Source organism: Nerophis ophidion, linkage group LG09 (assembly GCF_033978795.1).
Source record: "Nerophis ophidion isolate RoL-2023_Sa linkage group LG09, RoL_Noph_v1.0, whole genome shotgun sequence".
In the NCBI taxonomy this organism is placed as follows: Eukaryota; Metazoa; Chordata; class Actinopteri; order Syngnathiformes; family Syngnathidae; genus Nerophis; species Nerophis ophidion.
In genome coordinates, this window is record NC_084619.1 from 43190133 (window position 1) to 43204930 (window position 14798).

Consider the following 14798-nt stretch of genomic DNA (forward strand, 5'->3'; position numbering starts at 1 on the left):
AACATCATGCTTTGGGGCTGTTTTTCTGTTAAGGGGACAGGACAATTGATCCGTGTTAAGGAAAAAATGAATGGGGCCATGTATCATGAGATTTTGAGCCAAAACCTCCTTCCATCAGTGAGAGCTCTGAATGGTTGACCACATACTTATTTTCCACCATAATTTACAAATAAATTCTTTAAAATTCCTGCAATGTGAATTCCTGGATTTTTTTTTTCACATTCTGTCTTTCACAGTTGAAGTGTACCTATGATGAAAATTACAGACTTCTGTCATCATTTTAAGTGGGAGAACTTGCACAATCGGTGGCTGACTAAATACTTTTCTGCCCCACTGTATATATATATAGACACACACACACACACACACACACACACACACACACACACACACACACACACACACACACACACACACACACACACATTTATGTACATAAGTGTATACTTTAATGTGTACATGTATATATGTACATGTATATGTGTGTATATATATATGTACATGTATTTGTATATATGTATATATACATATATATACACACACACACGTATACATGCACACACAGGCACACGCACGTACGCATGCACACACACACACACACACACACACACACACACACACACACACACACACACACACACACACACACACACACACACACACACACACACACACACACACAGTTATTGTGCAAAAAAATGGAGAATAAATGATAAATGGGTTGTACTTGTATAGCGCTTTAACTCACTAAAAAAGTATACTTATTTACTAACGAAAAACATTGTTACAATAATACATAATAAATGATACACACAGTGATTACAATCACTTAGGACCAACAATCTCTGTGATTGTTGGTCCAAAGTTAATGGGGATTTTGGCAAAATGAGGGTAGTGAGTTATTTTTTTGGTCGTTTTGTGTATTTTTTACACTTATTGAGCTGTTGGGTACATGTTAGAGTGCCTAGTGGTCACAAAACATTGCAGGTATGTAGCAGCAGAGTGCCTCAAATACGGCAGCAAAATTACACTGTCACAAAATAAAAGCATGTATTAATGTAAGTTTATCAGCTGGACTATGTTTAGAACTATATATAGATGTATTATTTGGGTCAAAACGACAGCAAATGCATGCATCCAGACACAGCCGCACACGTCCTTGGTAGCAGTTATGAATGATGTTGTTAAATTGGCCATACTTTCTTCATACACAACTCTGTCAGTACCATTTCACTTCAACTTAAAGACAGCATAAGTCCATTCTAGACGGTTAATAATAAATAGGTTAGAGTTTTTCATAACTACTATTGTTCTATGTTAGATTAATTTCCCTTGATCAAACTTTTTCTAACATGCCATACTACAAAATAAAAAAAGGTGGATATTTCCTGCTGCTATTGTAGTGGATCAATATCTGTATTGTATTATAAATGTATCAGTTGTATTGGAACATCACTCAAACACTTTTTTTCCACTTTCAGCTTTCGTACGACTGAATATCAAACACAAAAAGAAAGAAAATGTGACATGCGTCCAAACAAGTTGTATTTATTTTGTAAAAAAAAACAAAAACATGTTGCTAATAAAGCATGTTAGCATGGAACTGCATACAAGGTGTTGCACATAATACAGAGTGTTCTTACCTCACTGCTTAGAGTGGTGAACTTGCACAGAGAGATGATCAAATTGTCGAAGACGTCATTAAATCCGTAGTGAGCCGCAATCTTTGCACACTTCCTACAAAGAAGAAAACACTCTTTTACTTTAAAATGTCAGCCTGACCTCCTTCCTTATTGTCTTTGCATTCCTTGCATCATATATACATATTATAAAACGTTTAACACCAATGACTGAACAGACAAATTAAAAGTTGTGGGAGCACATTGTTATTCTCCACATTTGTGTTAATAAAACATGCAAGTAAAACACATGCTCGTAAAAAAAAGTACAAATTGCCATTTCCATATGGCAATAGCAACAATAAACATGTGCTCGAGAGCACAGTCATATTAAGCCAACAAACCACATTAGAAAATTAAATAACTAAAACGCACTCTGAGAGTGCAGGACTCTGCCAGGCCCTGCCTACCAATGGTAAGAATAGAGGTGGGAATCTTTGGACACCTCACGACTCTATTCCCATTACGATTCAGGAGCTACAATTCGATTGACAGTCGATTAGTGATTTATTATTAATTTATGTATATTGATGCAGTTTTACATTTATTTTAGTTTCACTAAATAAGCATTTTTTCACTTGTAACTTAAAAAAAAACTATGCATTTGTAAAAAGAAACACTTACATTAACCCCCACATTTTTTAATCAATGGAAATGTGTGCAAAACTAAAACATAAGAGCCCTATATTAGAGGAGTTGGTCGGATCTGTCGGTGAGGTGGCTCGCTGTAGTTAGCCAAATTTTAGAACGGTCTGCATTACTTTCTTTACAATAAATAGATTATCGATCATTGACGTTTAATAATTTAATTTATGATCATTCATGACCGAATTGCGATGCATCTAAAAATGTATTGTAGAGTTGGGGGCACCTCTAGGTGAGAAATCATTTAATAAATAAATGGTGAAGCTAAACAGTGATCCGGACAATCCCCAAAACGTAATCACTTCTTCCATATCATGCAAATTACTGACATTTCTTGAAAGTGTCATCAAAATGTGCCCATTACTTTTTGAGCTATCTACAGCAGAATAAAATAAAAAGTGTGTGAAGCTTCTTGTCTGTCTCCAATACTTATGTCTCGGTGGGGCTGCACACACCCCACTCGTAGTGGGCGAGCCTGGCCACAAATACCGTACATCACTATCAGCCATCAAATTGTCTTTACTTCACTTTCGATGAACAGCTCTTCTTCCAAACTGACATGAGGTTTTAAGGTTGCGGTCTAAATATGCCTTGACATTAATATCGACACCAACATTGCCCCCTTGTGGTGAAAGATTTCAATAGACATAACTTTTTTCCATATGTAGTAATCTTCTCAAAAGTTTTCATAATGATGATAATGTTAACATGTGAGCATGCTAACATTGGCATTCTTATAGATGGAATGTTTCAAGGTCCAAATGTTATGACTCTGAGGTGTACGGCTACAAAATTGTCAACAAAAGTTAGCAAGCTAATGTTAAAATCGAGCATGTGTCAATGCCGCCATTTCCGCATAATTATGTATGTTTGTCAGAAAGGTGTGTTAGTATATATTCAGTACCCATGTCAATGCATACATCAGTGCAAAGATGAGTGAGGAGACAAACTTTAGTGCTTATTGACAAATTTCACTCCAAATACACCCTGACTGAACCTTAGATAAACCTGTGAGCATGTTTTGAGCAGATAAATTACTTTCAAGTAAAACATACTGTAATAACCGAACGACTATCTGATGATAATATTAATTTCTCTCCAAATACTGGGGTCTTTTTTAGGTCAATTTAAACTTTGCAAGTGAGTAATAACCAACAGGTATATGGTTAATCATGATTCATCCAAATTAATGTGTGATAAATTTGACTTAAAACTAAGGATTTAATGGAAATGTGTCTATTACTCTTGAAGCTACGTTGCTAGCCAACTAGCTGGCGGACGGACTGAATAACTGACAAATCAATGACAACAATTACATAACCCCCTGGCTGAAGTAACAAAGGTCAGAGGGATATTTGAAAGCCTGAAAGCTGAGTACGGGTGCAGATGGGACTGTTTGGTCCAGGATTAAAAGCAAAACAAATATTGATTGAAGTTTCATCTTCCTGTTCTTCAATGTGACGACATACGTACCTAAAGCCAGTAATTGCCTTCTGGATGATGTTGTCATCCAGACTCTTGTCAAAAACATAGGAGAGGGCAGCGATAGTTGGCCCCCAGGTCATGGTGAATAAATCATGGTCATAGCTTCCAGGTCGCAGGTGAAGAAACACACCCTCAGGTGTAGCACCACGATGCAGCAGCACATTCCACACGTAGTTCTCCTTCACTAAACCAGTCTGCTCGTCAGGCATCACAATCTCATCATTTCTAAAGAAGGAAGATGTGAGAATGTAAAATTTACCTTACATATGAAAATAGACAAGTGCATCTGGCTTTGTCATGTTTTAAATTACTTAGTTTCTAAAACATGGTGTTTACTTGTGAAAAGCTGGACACCCAGTTGACATCTAAATGTCCTCAAAAAGTACAGTTAAAGTACCAATGATTGTCACACACACACTAGGTGTGGTGAAATTTGTCCTCTGCATTTGACCCATCCCCTTGATCACCCCCTGGGAAGTGAGGGGAGCAGTGGGCAGCAGCGGAGCCATGCTGGGGAATCATTTTTGGTGATTTAACCCCCAATTCTAACCCTTGATGCTATGTGCCAGGTAGGGAGGCAATGGGTTCCCATTTTTTTATAGTCTTTGATATGACTCGGCCGGGTTTTGAACTACCGATCTCAGGGCGGACACTATAACCACTAGGCCACTGAGTGGTCTAGTGGTTAGAGAGGGGCACATAGGCTTGGTCTTTTCTTCTATTTTAGTCAAGTCATTTACGAAAAGTAAATATGGTAGGGCTTAAGCTACTAGAAAACATTTCTGCATCATTCAGCTTATTGTGTCATGAGGTTAATGTGATTATTTATTGTAGGCCACTAGGTGTTGAGAAAAAAAATCAATTTCACTTAAAACTTAAAACACAGCAAATGTCCAATCCAAATGGTTGATGATAAATAAGTTAGTGATTTTGATACCTACCATTGTTTTCTGTTTCACTAATTTCACTTGATCAAACATGTTCTAACATTATATATTACAAAATAGTCTATAAAGTGTGTCAAGCAACAAGTGTTTAAAAGTTGTGTTGAGGGCTAATAAAGACTTAGTTCAATCTATATAATATTCCCCAAAATTATAAAATAAACAACGACTTCGCATAAATTTACCGTCTACAATGGTGGAGAGGTCCAGAACTTAACACCCCCTATAATTAAGGGACCACTGTATCTACAGTTACACTCTTAGTATCTGGAGGGATCTAAATGGATACTCACTAAATACAGCAAAAAAGTGCCCCTCCAAAGCCTTTTTATGCTCTGTCAGATCAGGTGCGTATGTGCGATGCATACCGCCCCCTACCAGGTAGCCCTAAATCTACCAGTAGCGGTCATAATTTATTTCAATCAGATGAATTTACAAAAAACACTGAATATGCTGCACAATCACAGCACCGGAAAAACAATCCAAAGGGGCCGAAATGTACTTGAGACGGATGACACAGGTGACTACATACCATGACTAACATTTCAACAAAAGCTACACAGTAAGTGAGTACTGTAGCTTACTTGATAGCATTATAGATGTCCTCCAACATGTCCTGATTAAAGTCTTTGTTTCCATTCACTCCTTTTAGATTCTTCTTGAATTGCTGTTGAAAAAAAAAGGTTTCATTTTTATATCATCAATTCACATCAGTAGTTATTTCAAGAGATTTCACACACTCAGCACACTATTCAGACATTAAAGGCAACTAGCGAAACCCCACACAAGTAAGCACTTGGCGACAGAGAAATACAAACACTGTAGATAAGAAACCTCCAACAGAACACAGACCCTCTGGAGTGGTCGTCTGTCTCAACCAGTTGGTTTAGGAGAAGCAGAGAAGAGGGACAGATGTTAGGTAAAGTAGAGTAAAAAAAAGGATTTCATGGTCGTGGGAGTGAAGAAAAAATTAATAACAGTCTCTCTAGGATTTCAAAGGGTTTTTTAAAGTTTTCATTGTTGCAGCCTAAAATGTCTGAATTTGCAGAGATTTGTTTTTCTTCTAAAAGTTTAATAAAAACATTAAATATTCTGAGGCTGACTTTTTTTCAATACCACTGAGTCAAAGCACATGATTTCAGCAAAATTTGGAAAACAAATACCGTGTTGATGTTTTACACGTTGTATACCACACAGAGTTAAAAGTAAACACTAGATGGCACTAAAAGCATATACTCAGAGCTCATTGTAAAATTGTTGTATTTTTTTTTCATCATAACTAATAATAGTAATAATCCCTATAATTACAGAAAGTAAACACTCAAAAGGCTTCCTTATTTTATGCTGCCCATGCTGTCAAACACAAGTTAGACATTCTCTGTGTATGATTTACGCCTGAAAAATGTTTTTCCATCTTAAACATTCACTACTTTCCAGTGAGAAGAGTCCTAAAGGCAGTAAACGCCCACAAAGAAGCAGGACCAGACGCAATACTGAGAAAAGCAATGAAGACCTGCGCCCATCAATTGTCTGGTTCCTAACAAGAATATTTAACACCTCCCTGGAACGGGCTATGTGCCACCCAGGAATGTACAACAGTTCTTCTAAACAAAAGAGGAGACGTATAATCTTAGAGATATAATTCAAATACATTTGCATGTGCATACAATTAAGGCCGAGCACATAAATATGTGGCTTTAAAATAGAGGATGGATAAAGCAAATAAGTCAAAGCACTAATATGATCCAGTTGAAGAACCTGTTCAAATTTAGTGTTCACAAAGTAAAAAGAAGAATGTTGATAAACAGCTTGAACCTTACTTGAAAAAAATAGATAATCTTATTTATCTCAAAGTGAGCCATACATTACCTAACTATTTATGAGACCTTTATTGTTTCTTAATGTATTCAATAATTATTTACTCGGTAATTTGTCTATTTAATTCTTTACTTATGTATCCATCCGTCCATCCATTTTCTACCACTTATTCCCTTTGGGGTCGGGGGGGTGGGGCGCTGGTGCCTATCTCAGTTACAATCGGGCGAAAGGAGGAGTACACCCTGGACAAGTCACCAACTCATCGCAGGGCCAACACAGATAGACAGACAACATTCACACTCACACACTAGGGCCAATTTAGTGTTGCCAATCAACCTATCCCCAGGTGCATGTCTTTGGAGAGAAGAGAAAGCCGGAGTACCCGGAGGGAACCCACGTAGTCACGGGGAGAACATGCAAACTCCACACAGAAAGATCCCGAGCCCGGGATTGAACCCAGGACTACTCAGGACCTTCGTATTGTGAGGCAGATGCAGTAACCCCTCTTCCACCGTGAAGCCCACGTATTACTTATTACTTATCTATGTATTTATTTATTCACTATTAGTGACAATCATCACACTGCTGAGTGTAAGAAAATACATGACACTGTCAGCATGTTGAACACATTTGTGCATGTACTTGTTTAATCAATTAAAGATGTGTAATGCTAGTGCTCCAACAAGTGATTTCTTCCCAGAAGTGAAAACCAGTAGTGGTCAACCAAGGTTGACGATGGTTGTTGTACAGCAAGCAGCGCACGCACAAAGTACACAAGGGGCCTATACCCTCCTGCAAAAAGCAGATTTGAGCAAAAATAACAAACTACGCAACAAAATAAATTAGATTGTTTTATCAAAAAGTGCATGTCCAAAACAGATTGAACTATTGTGTGCTCCGGACGTTATTATACACGACAAAACAGATGAAAACTTGGAAAAGCATGGAGGTCTACAACTGGGTGGCTGGGCTTTTCAAAACACTAGCAAAAATGTGATTTAGGAAATACAAATAAGATCAAGATAATATCTAAATGGGAAACATTAAACGTTAAAAGTATATCAAACAAACCTTTAACAGGGTTGTCACAGCAAACTTGTGCATTCTTCGGCTCTGCTCCCTTGTACTGGAGTGCATGGTAATTTTGTCATAATTTTTCATAAAATCTTGCACTTTTCCACCATTCTTGATTACCTCTCGAGGAACTCTGAAGAAACGTCATATAATTTTTGCTATTTGAACGGTTCGTATAGCCGAACGCAAGCATAGGACATTTTTCTTCGAGAAAGGCGAAATGGCGCCTAGTACCCATTGAGAACAGACGCTGGTTTGACCACCACGTGTATCTAATGAGCCGGACGTGATGTCATTTTAAATATAGGCAATTGCTTGCATTCCGACAAGCGACTTCTTCCAAAAATTGAAAACCAGTGGTAGTCAATTTAGCGAATGAGGCTGTTGTACAGCAAGCAGCGTGCAAAATATTTGAGTAGAAAAGAGGCTTAAATCTTCCAGAAAAAAGCGGATACACGCAAAAATGCAAACTATGCAATATCATTTATTCCTATAATTTATCAAAAAAAAGGTTTGTTGAGAGATATCAAGGATTGTATATCGGTCGCCTTCCCAGACTTGTCAAACTATTGTGCTCCAGATGCCATTTTACACGACAAAACAGATGGAAACTTGGAAAAGCATGGAGTTCCACAACTCTTTTGTATGTTGCCGGGTTAAGAAATCTGGTATCAAGACTCTCCCAGGAAAAATATGCAAAATTGTTTCTTGGCCAGGGTTGTATTTCATTATTAAACTTTGGGTCTACTGCCAGGTTTGTTGCTGTTGCAAGCACCGTTTACGAGTAGTGTGACTTTCCCTCTTTTTCAAAATATAAATAAAGATATTAACATGTATGTATGTGCTAGAAGATGAATTTTTGACTGCTGCCTTTGGTAAAAACATAACGCTTAGGTGTTGTTCACATTTTTTTTAAGACTTGCCGAGTTGGTGCTTTTCGAAACACTTGTAACAAATGTGTTTAATACAAATAATATCAAAACAATACTTAAATGGGACAAAATGAACATTAAAAGTATGTCAAACAAACCTTTAACAAAGTGATCACTGCAAACTTGGGCATTCTTTGATTCTACTACCTTAGACTGGAGTGTGAGCTACTTTTCTCGTCGTCGTTTTGTACTCTTTTTAATTACCTCTCGAGGAACTCTGAGGAAACATTTCTTTTTTGCGATTTGAATTATTCGTATAGCCGAAAAACAACACAAGAATAAGGTATTGTTTCTTTGAGAAAGGCTAAAAGGCGCCTCGTACCCATAGGGAACAGAGCTCGCTTGACTACCACGTAAAAAAACCCAAACCAGTGAAGTTAGCACGTTGTGTAAATCGTAAATAAAAACAAAGACGGTGATTTATTAATCATTTTCAACTTACCGTATTTTTTTGAATTGCTGCCGGGGCGCTAATCAATTTAAAACCTCTTCTCACTACAGCACTTACCAAAGGCAGGAAGTAAAAATTTGAGTGTGATGTAAGCTCTTAATCTTCCCTTTATGCGATTTCAAATTACCGGTATTGAAATCAGCCTCCTCCATTTCGAAAATGATGACAGGGGAAGTGTCACTCGTGATGTCACAAGTTTGACCAAGCGGTAAAACTAAGCATGCGCTAATTATTTTGCAAAGCGAGATTAACGGCAGTAATTCAAGGCAGGCGCATACTGTATGCCCTACGGCAATTCAACGAAATACGGTATATTCAATTGAATACACTGCAAATACAAGATATTCAATGTTCAAACTGAGAAACGTAATTTTTTTTTGCAAATAATCAACACATTGCAAAAAGGTTTTTACCACTGTGTTACATCCCCTTTCCTTTTGGCAACACTCAGTAAATGTTTGGGAACTGAGGAAACCAATTTGTGAAACTTTTCAGATGGAATTCTTTCCCATTGTTGCTTGATGTATAGCTTAAGTTGTTCAACAGTCCGGAGTCTCCGTTGTCGTATTTTACGCTTCAATACGCGGCATACATTTTTAATGGGAGACAGGTCTGGACTACAGGCATACCAGTCTAGTACCCAAAAGTCTTTTACTACGAAGCCACACTTTGGTAACAAATGCAGTATGTGGCTTGGCATTGTCTTGCTGAAATAAGAAGGGGCGTACATGAAAAAGACATTGCACATATGTTGCTTCAAAACCTGTATGAACCTTTCAACATTAATGGTGCCTTCACTGATGTGTAAGTTACCCATGCCTAGGTCACTAATACACTACCATACCATCACAGATGCTGGCTTTTGAACTTTGCGCCCATAACAGTCCAGATGGTTCTTTTCCTCTTTGGTGCGGAGGACACGACGTCCGCAGTTTCCAAAAACAATTTGAAAAGTGGACTCGCCAGACCAGAGAACTTTTCCACTTTACATCAGTCCATCTTAACTGAGCTCGGGCCCGGCAAAGCTGGCGACGTTTAAGGGTGTTGTTGATGAAGGGCTTTCAATTTGCGTAGTTGAGTTTTAACTTGCACTTACAGATGTAGCGATGCAACGGAAAGTTACTGACAGTGGTGTTCTGAAGTGTTCCTGAACCCATGTGGTGATATCCTTTACACAGTGATGTCGTTTTTTGATGGGATCGAAGGTCACGGACAATCAATGTTGGTTTTCGGCTTTGCCGCTTACGTGCAGGGATTTCTCCAGATTCTCTGAACCTAATGATATTACGGATAATCAATGGTGAAATCTTTTTATCAATTCCTTGCAATAGCTCGTTGAGAAATTTTGTTCTTAAACTGTTTGACAATTTGCTCACGCATTTTTTCATAAAGTGGTGTCCCTCGCCCCATCTTTGTTTGTGAATTACTGAAGAATTCATGGAAGCTGCTTTTATACCCAATCATGGCACCCACCTGTTCCCAATTAGCCTGTTTATCTGTGTGATGAGCCAAATAAGTGTTTGATGAGCATTCCTCAACTTACCTAGTCTTTTTTGCCACTTGTGCCAGCTTTTTTTAAACATATTGCAGACATCAAATTCCAAATGAGCTAATATTTGCAAAAACTTACAAAGTTTACCAGTTCGAACATTAAGTATCTTGTCTTTGCAGTGTATTCAATTGAATATAGATTGAAAAGGATTTGCAAATCATTGTATTCTGTATTTATTTACTATTTACACAAAGTGCCAACTTCATTGGTAATGGGTTTTGTATATTTAATGGGCGGGACATTAGCCGTACATGGCGTCAGTAAAATCTAAGCAATAGGGCTTTTCAGTTCAATCTTAACTCTCTAATAACAAATTATTAGTGTGCCATTTCCCGATTTTCAAGTTCCTGAATTTAAGAATTGTACCATGAAGCTAGCAACCTTTGGTTTATCTTGTTTAGCTTTAAGGCTGCAACTGAATGCAGAGTTTTTTCTCAGAAAGTAAGCTGATCAATTTGAATGAAACTATCATCAGAATTGTTTGTTGAACTCACAAATCCCCACTAAATTCAGGATTTAAGGCCCAAACCACAATTTTATTCAGTCCTCCACCCTCTATAACAGTGGTTCTTAACCTGGGTTCGATCGAACCCAAGGGGTTCGGTGAGTCGGCCTCAGGGGTTCGGCGGAGCCTTCGCCACGGAAGTATAGACACATCTGAATTATCGTGTAAATAAAAACTTCTCCCTGTCGGCGTATTATGGATACCCCCAAACAATGTTCCCTCTAATTTTCCATCTGATTTGCAGGTTTTTTGATTGATTGATTGAAATTTTTACTAGCAGATTGCAAAGGAAGAGAATACATTATATGAAACAGTACAGTTTACACAGTACAGTATATATTCTGTACAATTTGACCACTAAATGGTAACACGCGAACAGGTTTTTCAACTTGTTTAAGTCGGGGTCCACATTATTCAATTCACGGCAATGTGTTAAAGGTGTGTAATTTGTTGTGAAATTATGCACTGTGTTGGTGTTGTTCTGTGAACAAGGTGATGTTCATGCACGTTTCATTTTGTGCACCAATAAAAAAAAAACACCTACGTTTTTCTTGAATTTGAAAACCCCCTCCACTATTTTTCACTAAAGAAGGGTTTGGTGAATGCGCATATGAAACTGGTGGGGTTCGGTACCTCCAACAAGGTTAAGAACTACTGCTCTATAACAAAACATGTTCATAATATATTTGAGTGAAACCATTTTTATTTTATTGAACTTAAACATGAATTTAATTTAATGCATGTTTTAAAGCAAATTCATAGGAATTCAATAATTTAGTTACTGGAAAATAATTACAATTAAATTTAACATAATTAAGGCTTAAATTAGCAATGCCTCCTGTCACAGCTCTCGCCAGGGATCGAACCCAGCCTGTCTGTCCCCCAAGAAAAGTGCATTGACGTTGCATGAAGTGAAGGGGCCAGAAGGGTGTGGAAATACATTTGCAGTAAAATGTCATATGAAGCACCCATCATTATTTAATTGACGTTTAACATGCACAATCCCCAAACGGATTGGTGTCCCTTTTGCACAGCGTGCAATCTGCTTTTGGACAGGAACGGTAGAACATATAAATAGCCAAACACAATTAACATAATCTTCGTTCAGGATTTCTGCTTGAGCGGATATTTAAACTGTAAACTGAGCATCCACCAAACAACACTCATTAGGTGTCATCTAATATGTATACGTTTCCACATTAGGAAAAGTGGGATTAAGTCCAAAATCCTCCTTTAAATAAACACAAGCACTAAGTGATAACTGACACACTCAAGGCTCAGGTTGGTAAGAGTTACTATCCACAAAGTTAGAAAAAAGATGAGTTTGGCTTCTCTACTGATATATCAAGAATAATATACCAACTAAACTAGAACTCGTATGAAGAATAAGTTCAATATTGTGGTTGTACAGGAAGTGTCTATACAACAATACATTTAATACATAGAATAAAAAGTATATTAAAAAAAGAAAAAAAAATATCCAAAATGGATACATGGATGATACAGCAAAGGATTGGGAGAATATCATGTGGTCAGATGAAACCAAAATAGAACCTTTTTGGTATGAACTCAACTCGTCGTGTTTGGAGGAAGAAGAATACCGAGTTGCATCCATATTTTAAACTTCACATGCTTCACAGTCGGCTGTGAATATAGGGGTGGAAACATCATGCTTTGGGGCTGTTTTTCTGCTAAGGGGACAGGATGATTGATCTGTGTTAAGGAAAGAATGAATGGGGCCATGTATTGTGAGATTTTGAGCCAAAACCTCCTTCCATCAGTGAGAGCTTTGAATGGTTGACCAAATACCTTTTTCCCACCATAATTTACAAATAAATTCTTTAAAAGTCCTACAATGTGAATTCCTGGATTTTTTTTCACATTCTGTCTCTCACAGTTGAAGTGTACCTATGATAAAATTACAGACCTCTGTCATCATTTTAAGTGGGAGAACCTGCACAATCAGTGGCTGACTAAATACTTTTTTGCCCCACTGTATATGCATTGACTTGTCCAGGGTGTACGCCACCTTCAGCCCGATTGTAGCTGAGATAGGCAACAGCTCCCGCCGCGACCCCAATAAGCAGTAGAAAATGGATGGATGGATGTACAGTTGTGATCGAAATTATTCAACCCCCACACAATTTTGGTGTTTTAGCAAGTTGGACATTTATTCCATGTTTTGTTTATAGTCATATCAAATAGAGATGTGTCAAATAGACAAATGCAACTAAAATTGTAACACTGTATTTTACAAAATACCAAAAAAGGACATTTTTCTTAATATCTCATTGACAAAATTATTCAACCCCCTGGTGACATGCATCTTTAGTACTTATTAGAACACCCTTTGGCAGTAATTACATCCTTCAAACGTGATACATAACCGGACACAAGCTTCTTGCAACGATCTACAAGTATCTTAGCCCATTCCTCTTGGGCAAAGGCCTCCAGTTCATTCATATTCTTGGGTTTGCGTGCTGCAACTGCCTTCTTCAAGTCCCACCACAGGTTTTCTATAGGATTTAGGTCTGGTGACTGTGAAGGCCACTCCAGAGTCTTCCAGCCCTTCTTCTGCAACCACTCTGATGTTGATTTGGAGGTATGCTTGGGATCGTTGTCCTGTTGGAAGGTCCAACGTCTCCCAAGCCTCAGCTTCGTCACTGACTTCATGACATTTGCAGCTAATATATCCTGGTAGGAAATAGAATTCATAATGCCTTGAACGCGCTGGAGATTCCCAGTACCTGACGCAGAGAAACAGCCCCAGAGCATGATTGACCCCCCACCATGCTTAAAAGTAGGAAAGGTGTTCTTCTCCTTGTAAGCTTCATTTTTTCTCCTCCAGACATAACGCTGATTCATAGGCCCAAAGAGTTCCACTTTTGTCTCATCACTCCATAGAACAGTTTCCCAAAACCTTTGGGGTTTGTCCAGATGATTTTTGGCATACTGGAGTCTATTTTTCTTGTGCCTGGTAGTCAGAAGTGGGGTGCGCCTGGGAGTTCTGGCATGGAGGCTTTTATCTCGTAGTGCGCGCCTTATTGTCTAGGACGAAACCTGCGTTCCGCCCTCTGCAATGTCCTGTTGTAGTTCCTCAGCTGTTACCTGGGGGTTTTTCACCACTGTACGCTTCAAATACCGGACACAGCATCCTCTTTCTACCACGCCCAGGCAGTGTTTCCACTGTGACTTTAGCTTTAAACTTGCGAATTATGCTCCCAACTGTGTCTCTTGGAATGTGTAATGTCTTTGCTATTTTCTTATATCCATATCCTTTCTTATGAAGAGAAATTACCTCCTCTCTTGACTTCTTTGACCACTCCCTGGACTTCACCATGTTGCAAATACACCATTGACCATCTACAAGAAGCTGAGCGTCACAGTCTTTTTCAATCAGTTTAATTGTTGCTCGTTATGGTTCTAATCACATCTACAGGTGTTTTCAACACCTAATTGAAAATACCTTATTCAAATTAGTTATGATCTTCAAGGGGTTGTATAATTTTGTCAATGAGATATTAAGAGAAATGACACAGTTTGGTATGTTACAAAATATAATGTTGTAATTCAAGTTGCATTTGTCTATTTAATGCATCTTTATTTGATATGACTATAAACAAAATACGGAATAAATGTAAAATTTGCTAAAACACCAAAATTGTGTGGGGGTTGAATAATTTTGATCACAACTGTATATACATATATAAACA

General features: G+C 38.0%; 1 protein-coding gene across 2 annotated transcripts in view; it reads right to left on the bottom strand.

Annotated features, from left to right (window-relative positions):
* The window catches only part of gbf1 (golgi brefeldin A resistant guanine nucleotide exchange factor 1), a 229607-nt gene that overhangs the window by 31900 nt on the left and 182909 nt on the right, over positions 1 to 14798 (bottom strand). For both annotated transcript variants that reach the window (XM_061911029.1, XM_061911028.1), the window contains exons 21-23: positions 5338 to 5420; positions 3798 to 4034; positions 1644 to 1737 (exon numbers count right to left, since the gene is read on the bottom strand). In XM_061911029.1, coding sequence (XP_061767013.1) covers positions 1644 to 1737; positions 3798 to 4034; positions 5338 to 5420 — 414 coding nt within the window. The remainder of the gene's footprint in view (positions 1 to 1643; positions 1738 to 3797; positions 4035 to 5337; positions 5421 to 14798) is intronic.